At 41.0% G+C, this 16,980-nt stretch overlaps 1 protein-coding gene across 3 annotated transcripts in view; it reads left to right on the top strand.

The window, feature by feature from the left end:
* Positions 1-9,677: 9,677 nt before the first annotated feature.
* Positions 9,678-16,980, top strand: part of LOC134530178 (glutathione S-transferase omega-2-like) — an 11,308-nt gene continuing 4,005 nt past the window's right edge. Inside the window, exons 1-4 of one of the 3 annotated variants that reach the window (XM_063364816.1) lie at positions 9,678-9,766; positions 10,127-10,341; positions 12,166-12,491; positions 14,509-14,629. In XM_063364816.1, the coding sequence (XP_063220886.1) occupies positions 10,317-10,341; positions 12,166-12,491; positions 14,509-14,629 (472 nt within the window). In that variant the 5' untranslated portion in view covers positions 9,678-9,766; positions 10,127-10,316. Of the gene's footprint in view, positions 9,767-10,126; positions 10,342-10,682; positions 10,788-10,859; positions 10,936-12,165; positions 12,492-14,508; positions 14,630-16,980 lie in introns of those variants that run through there. The other 2 variants (XM_063364817.1, XM_063364818.1) reach the window with 2 other exon arrangements.

Genomic DNA, 16,980 nt, shown 5'->3' with positions numbered 1-16,980 from the left:
TGGGCGACCCCCAGCAGGAAATGTTAAGGGCAAACACAGGAGAGAAGCATGAAGCGGGGAAAGCAGACAGGATGCAGGAGGGGCAGGGAGTGGCAGTAAATGCAAGTGATGCAAAGAGGATGGCAATGGGGCAAACTAGGAGTAAGGAGACTGAATTGAGGAATGAAGTGCGGATGTTAAGGGGGGAACTAGAGGAGGGGAGAAAAGAAATTGACAGACTATGCAAGCAAAATGGGAAGGTTAGGGATCTGGAGGAAGAGGTCAGCAACTTACGGAAGCAAAAGGTAGCGTTAAAGGGACAGATACAAAATGGAAAGATACAATCGAGGGGGAAGGTAGGGGTGACTGGGTAAGACAAATGGAGGGGACGGGATGCAAAAACTGCAGAACCAAAAAGGGAGAAGAGAAATCATGGGCTGAGGTAGCCAGAGAGGACATAGGCAGGCTAAAGGAAGATAAGTCAAATAAAGGGGCTGGGAATGAGGGGCCTATGGAAGGTAGGGGAATTGGAAGCGCAAAGGTGGCATTATTTGGGGATTCAATGCTCAAATATGTAAACATACCGGGGGCGTATAAGGCAGGGAGGAACGGTAAGAGGTTGGAGGATGTAAGAGACAGAGTTAAGGCTAGCCAACTTGACGGAATAAAAAAGGTGATTGTGCATGTGGGCACAAACGACCTTGTTAGGGAGGGAGGGCCAGGGAAGATTGAGGAGGACATGAAGGAAATGCTTTTGAGTTAAAAAGGAAAGTGAGGGGAGACATCCTAGTGAGTGGAGTGCTGCCTAGGAGTGGTGTGCTTATCCACAAGCTCAGGGTTGCGGAAGCCATCATGCTGAAGCAGTGTCAGGAGTGGGGTGCAAACTAAATCAGTGCAAGGAGTCGAATTCAGATGAGACACATGGCAAGGGACCAAATCCATCTGAATAGGGAAGGCGTGGGAATCCTGACGCAGGTGATGATAGACGGCTTACGAGCAGGTAATGTGTGGCAGGGAAACGGGGTAGGGGGGAGGACAAAGGTAGGAAGCAGCTAGTAGAAAGAAATTAAGTGAGAAAGGTGGGTGGGGAGGAGGGAGACAGGGGAAATAAACAGGAAGGGATGGAGAGAGGGAGGGAAAAACAAAAGCAGGGTGGGGAGGGAAGGGTGCATATAGAAACAAGAGAAGATGGAAGGAAAAAAGGGAGAGAGTAAATATAATGGTTGCAGGAGTATCCTAAACAAAGTGGACAAGTTCTGGACAGTGGTTGAGCTTTACGGGGCAGATATAGTGGTGGCTGTAGAGACATGGCTGGATGCGGATGTTGCAGACAGTGAAATAAGGAGAGGGAGTTATATAGTTTTTAGAAGGGATAGAAACAGGATAGGGGGCGGGATAATGGTTCTTGTACGGGGGTAGTTAGACGCAGAAGTCAAATGGATGGGAGAAAAGGAAGAAATACTTCATTTGGAGATCTCAGGGAAAAAGAGGAAAAGAGGAAACGGGGTAGGGGGGAGGACAAAGGTAGGAAGCAGCTAGTAGAAAGAAATGAAGTGAGAAAGGTGGGTGGGGAGGAGGGAGACAGGGGAAATAAACAGGAAGGGATGGAGAGAGGGAGGGAAAAACAAAAGCAGGGCGGGGAGGGAAAGGTGCATATAGAAACAAGAGAAGATGGAAGGAAAAAAAGGGAGAGAGTAAATATAATGGTTGCAGGAGTATCCTAAACAAAGTGGACAAGTTCTGGACAGTGGTTGAGCTTTACGGGGCAGATATAGTGGTGGCTGTAGAGACATGGCTGGATGCGGATGTTGCAGACAGTGAAATTTCCGTCAGCCGCTGTCTCGTGTTCGAGATCGGGCGCAGATCCTAGCGGGGTGGCTGATTTTCTTAGCGTTTTCTGCTCCGGGAGGGCACCAGGCTAGCTCGGTGTCTAACCGTGTGATGGTCGTGGGTTCGTTGCCCCAGCGTGGTCCGCTAGAACCGTTTGCGGTGGTGAAATTTGTTTCCTGATTGGTTTGGGTTGTTTAAATTAATTTACATACACTGTTGGTTGTTCTACGGGTCGCACGTCGCCCACGGGGGGTGCGGGGTGGACTTTTATTGTTCACGATTGACACTGGTTCATTACATTGGGCGCGAGGTTTACTCGGCGGTACATGACTGCCAATGGGGCATCGGAACACGTAGAAGTTTTGATTACACTATGATTACAATTACACTTGATAAAACGGCACTCTGTGGTGCTTTTAAGTACACGGTTACACTGCACACGTTGGCACCTGCGTGCCTCTACGTGCGTTTATTTAAGTCCTCACGCCAGTTGAAGTCGAGGGAGAGTGTTCAATTAGCATCTGCTAATTTCGTAATCTGTAATTGGCGACGCGCGGGCCCACCTGTGTGGACCGCTGCTCGCTACTAAATTAATACACGTTTACTCTTGAAGGTAGCCTGTGCCTGTGCACTAGGCGATTAAATAAAGTTCTGGGGTGGCGGGAGACGGCCCGTACCGAATACTGCACGGCCCCACGTAATGCTTTGTGTGGGGCGTGTTAAATTGATGCGGCTGGGTTAGGCCCTACACCGGAAAAAGGACCGGGCGCACACGGGGAGTATTAAAGAAAAAGGTTTTGGTTGTGACTATAATTACCAGATGGACGTTGGATGAAACAAAGAGATGCTGGCTCCCCGTGGGACGTGCGTCCGTCCTGGTCCGCGAGTCGCGCTGTACTGATGTGCAGCCCTGGCGCGAGGGGAGGGGTAAGCTCCCTGTCGCGCCAGAGTTTCTAAAGTTCCGTTATTCGTAAAAATCTATATAATTAACTAATTTTAAGTGGCTCTAAATTCACATAATAAAACATAATGATTAATTTAATATCTATATATGTTATAGAAATGACATTTAATAAGTTTGTCTAAAATAAGTTTGAATATTAGAGTCAAGCTGGAGACTGTCTGTTTCTTGAAAACTACTCCAGTGGCGAACGATAATGCTAATTTAGGGTGGTTTGAATTACGTCACACGTTTCCCTACTGAAATTAGGCTGAAGGCCGCAAGGGTTGCACTCACAGCTGTTTTAGCGGAAAACTACACGTGAGTGAGCCGGGCACTCCTACGTCGCACTTTATTAATTAGGGGCTTTTTGTTTGTAGGCACGGTGAGTGCATTGCATGCGTAATTATAAATGGTTCGCTATTCTCTACCTTGGGGCTGCGGTCCGCTCACTTGACTCGGGTGGGCCATGGCTAGGGGCGCTTTCCGTTAGCGGAGCCGAGTACTGGCGGGTGCAGGTCGGGCTTTGGGGTGGCCTTCGGCCGTACAATGTCAAAATAAGGAGAGGGAGTTATATAGTTTTTAGAAGGGATAGAAACAAGAGAGGGGGCGGGATAATGGTTCTTGTACGGGGGGAGTTAGACGCAGAAGTCAAATGGATGGGAGAAAAGGAAGAAATACTTCATTTGGAGATCTCAGGGAAAAAGAGGAAAATGCAGCTGTTTGCGGTGTACAGGCCACCGGGTGATGGGGGTACAGAGGTGGAGGCTGTACTCGAAAGGCTTGATAGGCTGAAGGATGACAGCATGGTAGTTGTAGCAGGTGACCTCAACCTTCCAGGGGTAAAATGGCAGTGTGGTAAGGAACTGGTGGGGCCACTGGGACAACGGAGGGCAACTAAACTGGTGAACATGGGCTTACAACAGGTGGTGGTAGAGGAAACTAGGATGGGTGGGGGAGGTGGAGGATCACTATTGGATGTAGTGCTGCTAAGACCCGAGGAGCTAGTCACTCACTCTAAAGTGGTGGATGGGATAAGCGACCACGATATTCCCGTAGTGGAAAATAGCCTGGACAAGAAGGTCATGAAAGGCAGCAGCAGGCAAATATGGTTGTATGGGAGGGCAGTACAGACAAGGGTGGAGGAGTTTCTGGAAGAGAGATTCAACCAATGGAGGGTAGGCATCGATGTACAGGAACTGGGGAGGGATTTTAAAAAGGTAGTGGGAGATGCATAAGAGCAATATATACCTAAAAAAAAGATAAATGTGGGAGGGGACCCACCCTATTATGGAAGGGAAATTCGTAAACTAAAGAGGAAGGGTGGAATGTTATATGCATTGGGGGAAAAGGAGGGAAAGAAGACAGTAACAGAGGAGCTGAAAGAAATAGGAAAGCAACTGAATAGAGAGATAAAGAAAGCGAAGGAAGCCTACCTCGGGGACTTGATGGTACAGGGGACCAAAGGCAGCTGGCAAAAGCTATACGGGTTTGTTAGGAACACGAAGGGCACAGGGACTGGGGTACCGATTCTGAGAAATCAGGAAGGTGAAATTCCAGTGGGATCCAAGGAAAAGGCGAACATGTTATAGAGGTATTTGAGAAGCCCTCAATAGAAATGAATTTTATGTTTATTATTTTACTTCTTACCTCTATGACTTTGTCTTAGTCCTGTTATGAATTATATTTACCAGTATTGTATCTCTATGGTCAGGTCAATTTGGTTTTACTCTTTAAGTATTTTCATGTTTTATCTAAGTAATAATTTTATGAAATGTCTTTGCAAACTTTTGTTAAACGGCGACGAATAGAAAATGAGCTTACACCTTTTAATATTGTTTTTGGGTCATTACTGAGGAAAGAGTATATGTGATTGGACGCTCGACTGCGCATATATTTTATTTAAAGAATTTAGTATTTCCAGTGTGATTTCGGAGAGTGTTCAATAGAGAAAGCTTTGACTGTTTGAAACAAATTGGAACGGGAGTTTCTGTTCTACTATCATGGGAGAAGGATTAGAGAGAAAGAGCTCCGTGATTTAGTCATAAATGAATGTAAGAATATCACGTAAAACATTGGTACGACGACTGAATAACTAGAATCTACGTGAAATTGATGATTTTATAATAAATACCGGAACTACACAATGAAGAAGAGGTAGTTACCGATGTTCGAAGCTCTACTAAAGAATCGACGACGACGATAAGTTTTGACTAACAGCATAAATAGAACTGGATCAACAACGAATTAAGAAGAAAAGAAGAAAAGGACTATCAATCTTCGAGATGGAAGGAGTTCGACAGCGGTAGACGGCATCGTAGACGGTGTACCGGAGGACATCATCCTTCTAGACGACTCCAGGTGACCGACGCCAGTCCTGCTGGAGTACCAGCAGCACGAGAGGAGGTGCATCGAGACGGAGACCCAACCAGCGACATCGGAGGAGAGTGATATCTAACCAGCAACATCGGAGGAGAGACAGGGGTTCGGAGAGGTTTTCCACAGCCTCTTGGTATTGTAACGACGCGACGAGGTTTGTTTGCCCCATCCCCGAATTAACAAGAACAGCGAGAAGTTACCTGTCCTATTTTAATGGCAAGATATCTTAAACTATGATGTTTACGATCAAGACCTAATTTGAAACTCGCAAAAACAACTTAATACTACTTAACTACGTAAAGACTTGTAGCTTGTACATACTGGACCTGGTTAACTGACATTGATCAGTAATATGTACGATATCAAAGTTAAAATCTGTTAAAGTCATTAATTGTCTTGAATGTTTAAAGAATAGCCCCAGGTCCAGAAGTCTTGAGACAGTTTGATCTACCGAAAGAGACTGAGCTAGTAAAAACAAAGAAAAGACTAATTTGCCAGTTAAAATGTGTTTCAATAATATTTAAAATATTGACTGATAACCAAACTATTATTCAGTGATACAATTACGTAAAACGTAATTAGTTCTGAAAGACATTTAAGTATAACGGATATTGAAATTTTGTTTAATGAAAAACCTATTTAAACATGAATAATTGTCTCAAAGGTATTTGTATGTTGCTTGCTAATCATTGACTCTGTCACTTTTCATGTTACAGTTGGATATGTTGCAAAAGAGTATTGTCACCCATACAACCATGATTTTGACCATAGTAAAAAGTTAAATTTTCATTATATTTTATTTTTCCGATTGATAACCATACTTACATATCATGTGTATGTTAAACCAGATAGACAGAAATATTTAGCTTGGGTTGTCTTGAAAGAATAATTAGTTTTTATTACACTGAGATCAGCAGTCATAGAGAAGTTAATGCTTTTAAACCCACTACTTATATTTGTTGATTTTAAGGTCAGAATACTTACACCAAAGAGAAGGAGACATACTGCTAAGGAATTATACGACATTTTATTGTTTGGTATTCACACTGAGTCAAACTACACCAGTACATACAACTTGAGAATAATTTATTTTCACTATCAACATAACAAGACATATTTTAGTTAATATTCTGTAGAGGTTAGTAGTTGTGCTACATACACAATCACAGCACTAGTACTTTATAGAGTTTTCACGGCGCCCAACTAGACCACATTTTACATTATAGATATTGGCATTTTAGGAAATATACTCCATAGAGTAATTCTGAAAATACTTATAGAATTTTTGATCACCCAACGGTGGCACACCCTTTTGAAATTTTGGTCGCTCATCCTTGGAGCTGTCTGAAAAATAACAGAAGAAAAGGGAAAATTCTGAAAACACTTCAATGTTGGCCACACAGTACATGTCAGTGTTCGAGAAGGGAAAACAGTGGGAAAGGAAACGTGCTGAGCAAAGTACAGGGTGACACGAGAAACGGCTGGAGATCAGGAAGGAAGATATCGCGAAAGTAGTGACAAGGTTAGACAGCAGGAAAGCCATAGACAAGGATGGCATAGGTAATGGGATGATAAAGCTGGGGGGGGGGGGGGGGGCAAGCCATGGTGAAGTACCTGGAGTTGTTATTTAGTAAATCGCTGCAGGAGGGCAAATTGCCGCAAGAATGGAAGGAGGCGGTGGTGGTACCTATACACAAGAAGGGGGGTAGCAAAGAGGACCCAGCCAGCTATAGACCAGTTAGCATCACATCGGCAGTAGGTAAGGTAATGGAGAGGTTAGTGCACAGACATGTAGTAGGGGAGCTGGACGGAAGGCAGTGGATTGACAGGAGACAGCATGGATTTTGGAGGGGATATTCATGTGAAACTCAGCTGGCGGGCCTATTGGAGGAGCTGGTGGAGGGGGTAGATAAAGGTCTGCAGATTGATGCCTGTTTCATCGACTTTAAAAAGCATCTGATAAAGTTCCTCATGAGAAAATTATGAAAAAAGTGGAGGGAGCTATAAGTGACACGAGCGCCGACGTAAAGTCTCGTAGACTCCCACAGTACTCACGTATTATGTAGAACACTCATCTTGGAGCACTGATTTAATTAAGTGAAATACCTCATGGTAGATTGAGGCCGGCCGCGGAACTGTACGTAAACGATTATGAAAATATTATACTATCGAAACTACATGTCGGTGAAAGCAAAGGTTGATGGTTCCGCATTGCGCGCAGGCTGCCGGCCTGTCGGAGCTCCTGAAGGACACTGCCGGTGTCGCCGTGCGCGACCCCCCTCCCCCGCCAGCCCTCCCGCGGAAACGTGTGAATTTCGCGGGAAACTGAACCGGCCAGGTTCGGGACAAAACGCACAGTGAGACATAATTTTGACAGGACTGAAATATTAATTGATGAAAAATAATGTTTAATAAAATCCTGTGGAAAAATATACATAAATTAATTTGTTGTAGTGCGGCGGAGGGATATGCCACACCCGGCCGGATCCTTCCGCTGGCGTAGCACTCGTTGCCTGGCGTTCACCTCGTCGCACGAACTACACTTTGCTGCGCGCACGAGCGCGTTCGGTGCACACGCTTTTGCGAGATGTTGATGAGGCATAGCGGTCTATGCGACATAGAGGAGCATTGGCGGTCGGCGTCACCGCAATCACAGACTTTCGGTTAATCGCCGAAGTGCACAAGCACCAGCCACAGCGACTTAAAGACTTTTAACGAATTTCATAGCGAGCCGCGGTCCACACAGGTTGGCCCGGATGTCGCCGTTCGTAATTTACGGGATTGGCCGACTCCAATCGAACTCCCCCCCTCAACCTCGACTGACGTGAGGACTTAGTATTAGTGATGGCACGTCAGATCGCCCAGTGTCAACCTAGTGTAATTTGTGTAGGGAAGATTAGTGTGCATAGTGTAACTGTAACTGCAAGTGTAACTGCCGATTTCAATTAAACATCCACTCCGCACACTCCGTGCGCGACGTGTATACACAGTGCAAACCAGACTCGTGTATGTTATGTTGTGAACTTCCCCAATCCAGTTAGAGATCAGCGTGCTATGCTGTGTAGGGCCAGTAGTGTATCAATAATCAGGGATCCCTCACACCACGACCACCGCCGCCGTTCCTAGCAGGCCACGCAGGGGCATTCGTACCCAACGACCCACCTCGTGGTTAGCCACAGAGCTAGCCTGGCGCCCTCCCGGACACATTTTCAGTAAAAAACCAGCCTTCTCGCTAGGAACCACACCGGACCTCGAACACGAGAACCCGGACGATGGCAAACATAGCCCTTTAACTACTTAAGAAATAAGTGAAAACTCGCGGACGCGAAATGGCGAATAATATAATTGACTTAAGTGGTGAATTTGACAGAAACCACACTGTGGTTAGGACCAACGACAGGGCCGATGCAAAAGATTTGAAAGTACTTAAACTATTGCGACTTAGACAGATAAACAAAGCTGTGAGGACCCAGTGGTGCTCTCCGGTCCCTGATTTATCCAGACAACGACTGGCGTGCCTCTGGCGGCTCTGCACAGCTGAAGGCCGCGATTCTCGCGCGAAGCACATAGAGCACGGGAAAGATTTGGGTGTTGAGGCCTAATCGCACAGTGGATGAAATTATATATATTATAAAAATTTTAATGATTACAAGAAAAAATTTAAGTCTGATAACTATTTCTGGTTGAGGAATATGCATGGTTCCTGCAAGGGAACACAGCACATTACATGATAGACGTGCGAGCGGCTATCGATTCATCGGCCGCGGGACCGTTTCACTCTGTGCACTCCACTATACACGGCTGCCCTCGGGGGCGCGTTCGTTGAACTCACATTGCACTCCAGGGAACACGGTCATGTGGGCGACAGTGGACAACTATGGTCTAAGCGACTAGGGGGAGCACCGACGGATGTCTTCAAATCAAAATACTGCATATCAATTAGGCACCTTGTGCATATAAGAACTGCACTGCAATATTCTATGCGAATTTTTATGGCAAAGGCTATTCTGTAATTTTGGTTGTGCTCACACTTTCTAAAAGTGCAAAGGCTCTAAGAGCCAAGAGCATAACTACTCTTAAGAGGAGTGTAGTAGATTTGGATAATGGACTCTTCTCCTGGCCCCAATCGAAATTCTTAAAAAAATAAAAATAAAAATGTTACCACCGACAAAAGGAAATAATTTGATTTCAAACTGCAGACAGAATGGTTTTTTCCTTTACCCCCCCCCCCCCTTTTTCAAGGGCAAGAACTGAAATTCAGGATACACTCCTGTGCATGGCCAAATTTTGCCAACATCAACATACACAAACTAAAAATATCAATAATCAATAATTATTATTGTGTAATCTTATTTTATAGCTGCTTATAATTGGGTTTCATATAATACATTGTCGGATATAGAAATTCTTAAAAATAATTAGGTAAATATGGCTGAACGCATTATAAGCACTTACTGGTGAATTTGTTCTTTGAAATGGTGCTTTGTGGCAAGAACAGTATAAAGTACAAACCAAGAAACCATATCATCAAGTCATTATAGTCATTTTGTGATTGGTAAAGTTGCAGTGCGAATGAGAAATTGGGTCATGTATAGAGAGTTATAAAACTTTCATAACATACTTTTTCCTAGAAAGATGGTCAGCAAATAAGCCAATGTTACAATTTTGATATTAATGACATTCTGTGTGATCTTGATAGGGACAGCTTAATATTTTATTGTGTTCCTACTCTGCGGGTCTGTTCTGGGAAGCAAATAGTTCACAGGGTTGAGAGCCACCACACCCGAACAGTTCTGAAGTTCTCCGAAGTTTGCCGTTCAGTCGTGAAAAAATTTCAATATTTTATATGTTTATGGTCATACTGTACTTTAAATAACGCTAACATAACCTAAACATTTCATTTTAGTTAAAAATATATAACCATGCCTAACCTACTCTACCGAACCTAATCTTTTACTTCGGTAAACGTCGGAACTATTCGTTTTATGATTTTTGCAGTGTCATCCCTGTGAACTGTCATTGTAGCGCGTACATCAAGGTCATTATCAATCGATGGTTGAGAGGGTGCGCAGACGAGCTCTTTTCTTACGTCATACAACAAAGGACAAGAGTACAGGAACAGCGGCAAGTGGGCTGCTTCAAGACGTCTCTACTTTCCAGTTACGTGCTTCGTTAATTTCATTTTAACATGACTACGGCTCCTCTTTCGAAAGGTAAGAGGCTTTTAAAATGCTTTTTTGCCGTAGAAACGTACTACGAAATAGAAATACATATACTGAATTGGTATACCTTGTTACAAATTTTCATTAGACGATTCAAGATCAAGATCCTTTCTCATTCGCTTGGTAACGCTCAGTGTTGCCAGCCATAGCACACACAATTCGAGTACTCACCTCTACGTTCGGGTACATGAAGTTCTCAGTTCGGGTATCATTCGAGTTCTTACACAAAGTATGAAAACAAAATATTGTCGTCTTCTGTAATACAAATGTAATTTATTCAGCCCTGTTAAATCTCATAATAACGTGAAAATATAACATTTTATAATCTTAATGTAATATTGGCTCTACTGCTAAGGCCCGTACCGGTCGTAGAGTGTTTGTTTCGTGAGCGGAAGGTTGGGGAATAATATTGGGCTTTCTTCAGGTTAAAGGATGAGGTTGGTGTAAAATTATTCGAAATATTACCTGTAATATAGATATATCAGTTTACTTAATTCTAGCTCCAACGTAATCATGTGGTTCTCCAAAGATCCTTAGGAACATAGCGTAGCCGAGGCTGTATTCTGTAAGTCAAGGATTTTTAATGTAAGTTTGTTACGGCGAGCGCATTACCTTTTTTTCCTACCCTAATTGGTTTTCTATTCCAAGTGAACATTGTTCAATATTTTTTGAGTAATAATATTTTTTTTTTCCGTTGTCCCAATTCTGAGCTGACCTTCTTGGAACATTGGAATACATGGTACATGACCACAAGGGCGAATTGGAGACATTAAGAAAATGTATAAAACTCATTATTTACGTACAAATTCTTGTGCAAAAACTTATGTGCTGTCAATAAAATATCAACATGAGGTATCAAGTTAGTAACAACACTGATTATATGCGCTCTCAAACATACACGAGCTTGTGGGTGAGAAAGGTACAAAAATCTAAGTGCAAGTGTCATTATATGTTACATGTCCTCGGACAATTAAAAAAAAAGCTATAATTTTGTACCTGCAACTAGCGGTAATAATAGCAAAGGTAGTGTATAGGTGGAAAGAGACAAGGAGAAATAAATTACAATTAAAATATTTGGCCAATAAATAAAGCCTGTAGATAAAATGTAAACATTTAACTTAGGTTATATTAAGGGGGGGGGGGGGGGGGGGAACTTGATAAATACAGTGTTGCCCTGCCACTTGGAGGGAAACTTGGAGTGGTGAGAATTACTTGGCCATCACTAAGTACACTCCAACCATGAGCTACACAAGATTTACGTAAGACGAATACAAGCAAAGACATTCCTAGGACTTTGATTTTAAAAAGGTACCTTAAGGAGAACCTCGTGGAGACTCACGACAATCACGTGATGTGACGGGCAGCCAGTAAGATAACTAGTTGCTAAACGTAAACTTTTATGTGGCAGCCAAAACAAAAAAATTAGGAAATACAGCCAAGTTCTACATTACAAGCTTAATGTGTGGCCACAACAACCCCGACAAATATATTAGAACTTACTGATTTGCCATGACTCTCCCAAAGCATCTGTGTGGGGAGACAATATAATCCTTTTCTCGCAGACCATCAAGTGCAGGCTGAGCTTTAACGGTCGTGGCTAGATACCCAAAGTTAACACTAACGTGCATGTGCAAACAATAGGGGAGGTGTGGTAAAGAAGGAACAGAAGGGATACAGGGTATGTTGGAGTGGGGGTGGAGGGTACATTAGGGTAGAGAGAGAGAGAGAGAGAGGAGAGGCAATGACAGACAATCTATGATGACGTCCTATGGTTGCTTAGTACATGTTTATTCCTAGATGATGATATTGTTGCAGGTTCAACCCGACCACCCAACACTCCAGGAAAGTACCGGCTCTACAGCATGGAGTTCTGTCCGTACGCCCAGCGAGCACGTATCGTGTTGCTTGTCAAGAATGTTCCCCACGATATTGTGAACATAGACCTGCAGAACAAGCCAGAGTGGTATTTTGATGTCCATCCCCAGGGCAAGGTCCCAGCATTGGACACAGGAGACGAGGTGGTGGTAGAGTCCTTGGACATCGCAAACTTCCTGGACAAGAAGTTTCCAGATCCTCCTCTCTACCCGGCTGACGCTGACTTGAGAGATAAGGACAAAGAACTCCTTAATAAATTTGAGAAGGTATGGAATCTTCCTCAATTGCAGATGCTCAAATATTAATTAGGTAGTTACCAAATTGTTTATTTTGAAAGTAAACATTTTGTGCATTACCTTAATTTCTGAGTACTCTAAACACTATTTAGATATTTGTATTCCCATTTTACTTTTTTTTTTTTTTGCATCTGACTAAACAGTTTTACAATCAGATTTGTTTTTGAAACCAGAATTTTCCCTATTTGCAACTTTTTAGTCTGAAAAGATTGTGAAGGGGGGGGGGGATTATTTTCAACCCCACCCCCTTGAAATTCTAAAAACATAAAAAAAAAACTTTTCTTTATTACCAACAAATGGAGTGAAACTGAAAGCAAATGAAATTCTGTATAGGCTCCTGGTCTGGAACATAAGTTCCATTGCAGTATTAATTATTTCTTAACACGATGATGCATTATTTAGTGTACATACCTGATTCGTAACTCCATAATTCTTTATACTTGAGACATGTATTCATTCTCCAAGAATGTGTCCACAACTCTTTCGATGTTTAGGAGATGTCATTGGTGAATTGTATTTTGAATGTTAAAATTATATGAAGGTGTCATTTATGCCACAGTTTTTGGGCTATAAATTTGGCCTGTGTGAATCAATTATTACAATTAAATAAGTACTAAATCCTGAAAGCAGTATGGTTGTTGTCTATCAATGCATTCTGTTTTTTAATTCTTTCAAAAACTATTTATAGTGAACACATTGCCAATGTGGCAGATAGTGTGTAAAAAAAGATTTCTACAAAAAAAATGATTTGTTTAGAAATTAAAATGAGATCTAGTATGTGATAACCAACTAGTACATATGTGTGACCATTACTACGCAATGAATACATCCAACTCTGTAATATACATGTTCAAATATACTGGATTAGGCGAGATCCAATTCAAATGGAATTAAATAAAATAACAATAATATTGAATTTTAAGAATTTAAAAAAACTTTTAATATATATGTATTAGTGTTTATTTAATAGAGAATTAAAATTATTTTTCTTGGATATTACTATTTTAAAATGTGATACTATTCTTATTTAAGTAATTTTACTATTACTTTTAAAAAATAATTTAGTGGAGCAACCCAGGAATGTCACTAACGAATGGTTTTGTAGTGTAGTTTTAGGATCATGAACTTATAGTATGGCTACACAACACAACACAACACAACACAACTCTAGGATACACTTAAACCCTGTATTATGTCTGCTCAGTGGACGTCAGGGATGAAAGTCGGTAATCTTCGGACTTGTGCTGACATCTGAAAAACATCCAGGATGGTGAGGCTGTAGCGAATAAGAAGCTACTACACAGCGGGATATCATTAAACTGGAACTTGGTGGCTGCAGCTCCTTCGGGTAGCTGAGGACTTTAATGTATGGGTAGGGCTCATCAACGACCTCGGTCAGGACCAGCAGAGCTGGACTACCTCGGCAGCTTCGCTGAATTCTTCACACACGAGAAATCATCGCCCGACGCGGGAGAAAAATATTCAGTCAATACACCCCACGGTCTGCAGTTAAATGACAGACCTCGTGGGCCAAATACCTACATTATAGAAGAAATAGATAAATTGCGGATGTCTTGAAATCTTACCATCTCGAATGCGGAGTCTTGTAGGAAGCATGACCGCCCCACAGGAGACATCTTGCCTGATGACTCCTTAGAACTCTTGTCATTCTCATTACTGCGAAAAATATTTTAACTTGGCTAGCCCACCAAGGAGTAACAGAACTAGGAGAAAAACTTAATTTGCTACCTGGGACAGCTTTGTAAAGATATAATTTATCGAAGAATGCATTTTTAATGATGATATATATCAAAAGGGAATATTCAACCATTTAAAGTGTTATCTACCTGTACTAATCTTAGAAATTAAGATTACAATTTTCATGATTGAAAATTATACATCTTCCCAAAACAATAATAAATAACATATTGTAAACATGTACAATGGTTACAATAGATTTAGTATAATCCAGTGTACTTGTGTGTAGGTGCCTGTACAAAACAAAGACATGGTTCTTCAGAAAGATCTTGACCTCCCAAGCGAAACAAGTTCGTTCTATCAGGCGTTCAATGAAGAACTTGAGCAGCGAGGGACTCCCTTTCTTGGAGGTGGGTAGTGAACCAGTTCCTCTTTGTGGAGATTTGCAGGCACTTGAATGTATATATTCATATATGTCGCATATGAACATAGCTACTTAGGTAGTACATACTTACATTCAAAAGTACACATAGTAATATGTGATCCTGAATATGACCTTCACTATGAATAGCAAGACATTTTATTAAGCAAATTAATATATCACTCTTCATTAGAGTCAAGATTTTGTGGTGTTATTTTAAGACAAATTTCGGTGTAAAGAAATAAAGATTTCGGTGTTATATGGTTTTATTTTTTTGCTCAAAATACCCACGGCAAAATTTTCTTGCTTTTCTGTACGACATGCAAATTTATTAAAACAAATATTAATAAACACTAAAACCTCATGATCTAATTACAATTAAGTTCATTTGCAAATTCATAGATAATTAAGTTCATTTGAAAATTCATAAATTCAAACTTTTAAATAACTACTAAAAATTTCACGACTTAATTACAATCACATACACTACAAAATTACACAATTAAGCACTTCCAAAGTTACTATTAAGACGGTTTTATTGAAATCCTATCATAGTTAAATTTTCTGCATTTTCTGGAGTGAGACGTTGTCTTCTGTCACTAACTACCAGTGAGTACCTGGAAAATGAACGTTTTGCATCAACATTTGATGTTGGGAACCAGATTGCCCTTAAACTGGCTTGAGCAAATTCACTGTAGTCCCCTTTAAGGGAGCAAAGTACCTTTGTAACATCAATTTGGCTTGTTTCTGTCAATGAAAGTTCATCCTCAATTATTTTTTTGAAAGCAACATAGCCATGTATGAATGTATCAATGGGAAGATGGGAAACAGAAGGCAAGTTATGCAGAGACTTCTGTAGGTTTGCATCTTCTATGCTAACCCTACTCACATTTCTTGGGTTGAACCGCAAATTAATGGCATTAAAGACTCTTAGACAAGGATGTCGTTTAACAGATGAGTTTTGCCTCAAACACTTATGTTTCTCACTCGCGAGATGTTTCACAAGCGTATCGCGTCTCTCGTAGTCTAGCCTGCAGTTACAGAATTTGCACATTAAAATTTTATCACTGATTTCGATCGGTCACTGGCAGAAACCTTAGTTTTAGGCATTATCAAAAAAAATTTTAATTGCATAGGAAGAATTTAACCTCTCAATACGCAAAAACTTGCCGTGCTGGAAAGATCAAAACAATGGAGAATAGATGCGAATACAAACGCATACCAAATACCAACATACGTACGTGAAAATTAATACAGACATAAACATGTACTATTTATTATTTACAATCGTTACGTTAAGCAGGGTTAATTTTATTTTCGTAGCCTACGTACTTTATTTTAAATAAACAGTAAAAGCAATGCGCTTTAGTGTGTAATATTTTAATGATTAAAAAGGTAATCTTAGAAAAACATATTTTGGACGTTTGTTATTTTTGTATTTACAGAAAGTGAACGGCGGCCATTGTATCATAGTTATTAACATCTTAAATTATTATGGTACACAAGATTACCGTTTAAAGAAAATATTACGTTAATTCCGAGACTTCATTTTGAAATCTATAATGAATCACCGTCGCATATAATATATATGGCTGCTAGTTACTGTAAGAAATATTTGATTGTGCTGAAGGTAGTGAATTGTCCTTACAGAATGGAAAAAAAAAAAAAAAAAACGTAAATAATCAGGATAGATGAACTTTCGTGACATATCGCGGATTTCACACAATTTCGTTTTATTTCGTGTTTTCAAGCGGTTTTCGGTGTTATTTCGTTTTATCGCGCATTACCATATAATCGTGGCTCTACTCTTCATAAATATGTACCATGCTCTTATAAAGCCACAATCTCTGTACCCTCCAACAATAAAAGTCATTTTTTTGTACTTGCAAAAACAATTTTAGGGGTTGATTTGATTTTTTTATTACTACTACATATACTCTTTTCAATACGTATACTACTTCATATTTAGTTAACAATAAGTTAACTAAAAATAAATGTCTCCAAAATTACTCTTACCAGGTTCACTTTTAAATAAAAAGTTTTAAATGGTCGTGTAACAATAAGATTAGTATAACAATGAAATACACCACACTTAAGACTTAATCTTTTCAGTAATGCCAATCTGTGAAGCAATTCTGTTTGTAGCGTACGTCACAAGTCACAACTTGTAAGAATGAGTCTACTCTGACAAGTTTCGCCAACCCCGAAAATGATGACACCCACTCTACTCGCAATCTCCAGTTTCCTTATCTCTGCTTTTCTCTCTCTCTCTCTCTTTCTCTCTTTCTCTCTTTCTCTCTTTCTCTCTTTCTCTCTCTTTCTCTCTCTTTCTCTCTCTCT

Source organism: Bacillus rossius, chromosome 3, assembly GCF_032445375.1.
Source record: "Bacillus rossius redtenbacheri isolate Brsri chromosome 3, Brsri_v3, whole genome shotgun sequence".
NCBI classification, from domain to species: domain Eukaryota; kingdom Metazoa; phylum Arthropoda; class Insecta; order Phasmatodea; family Bacillidae; genus Bacillus; species Bacillus rossius.
The sequence above is the reverse complement of the archived record's forward strand: the minus strand, read 5'-3'. Positions and strand labels throughout refer to the sequence as shown.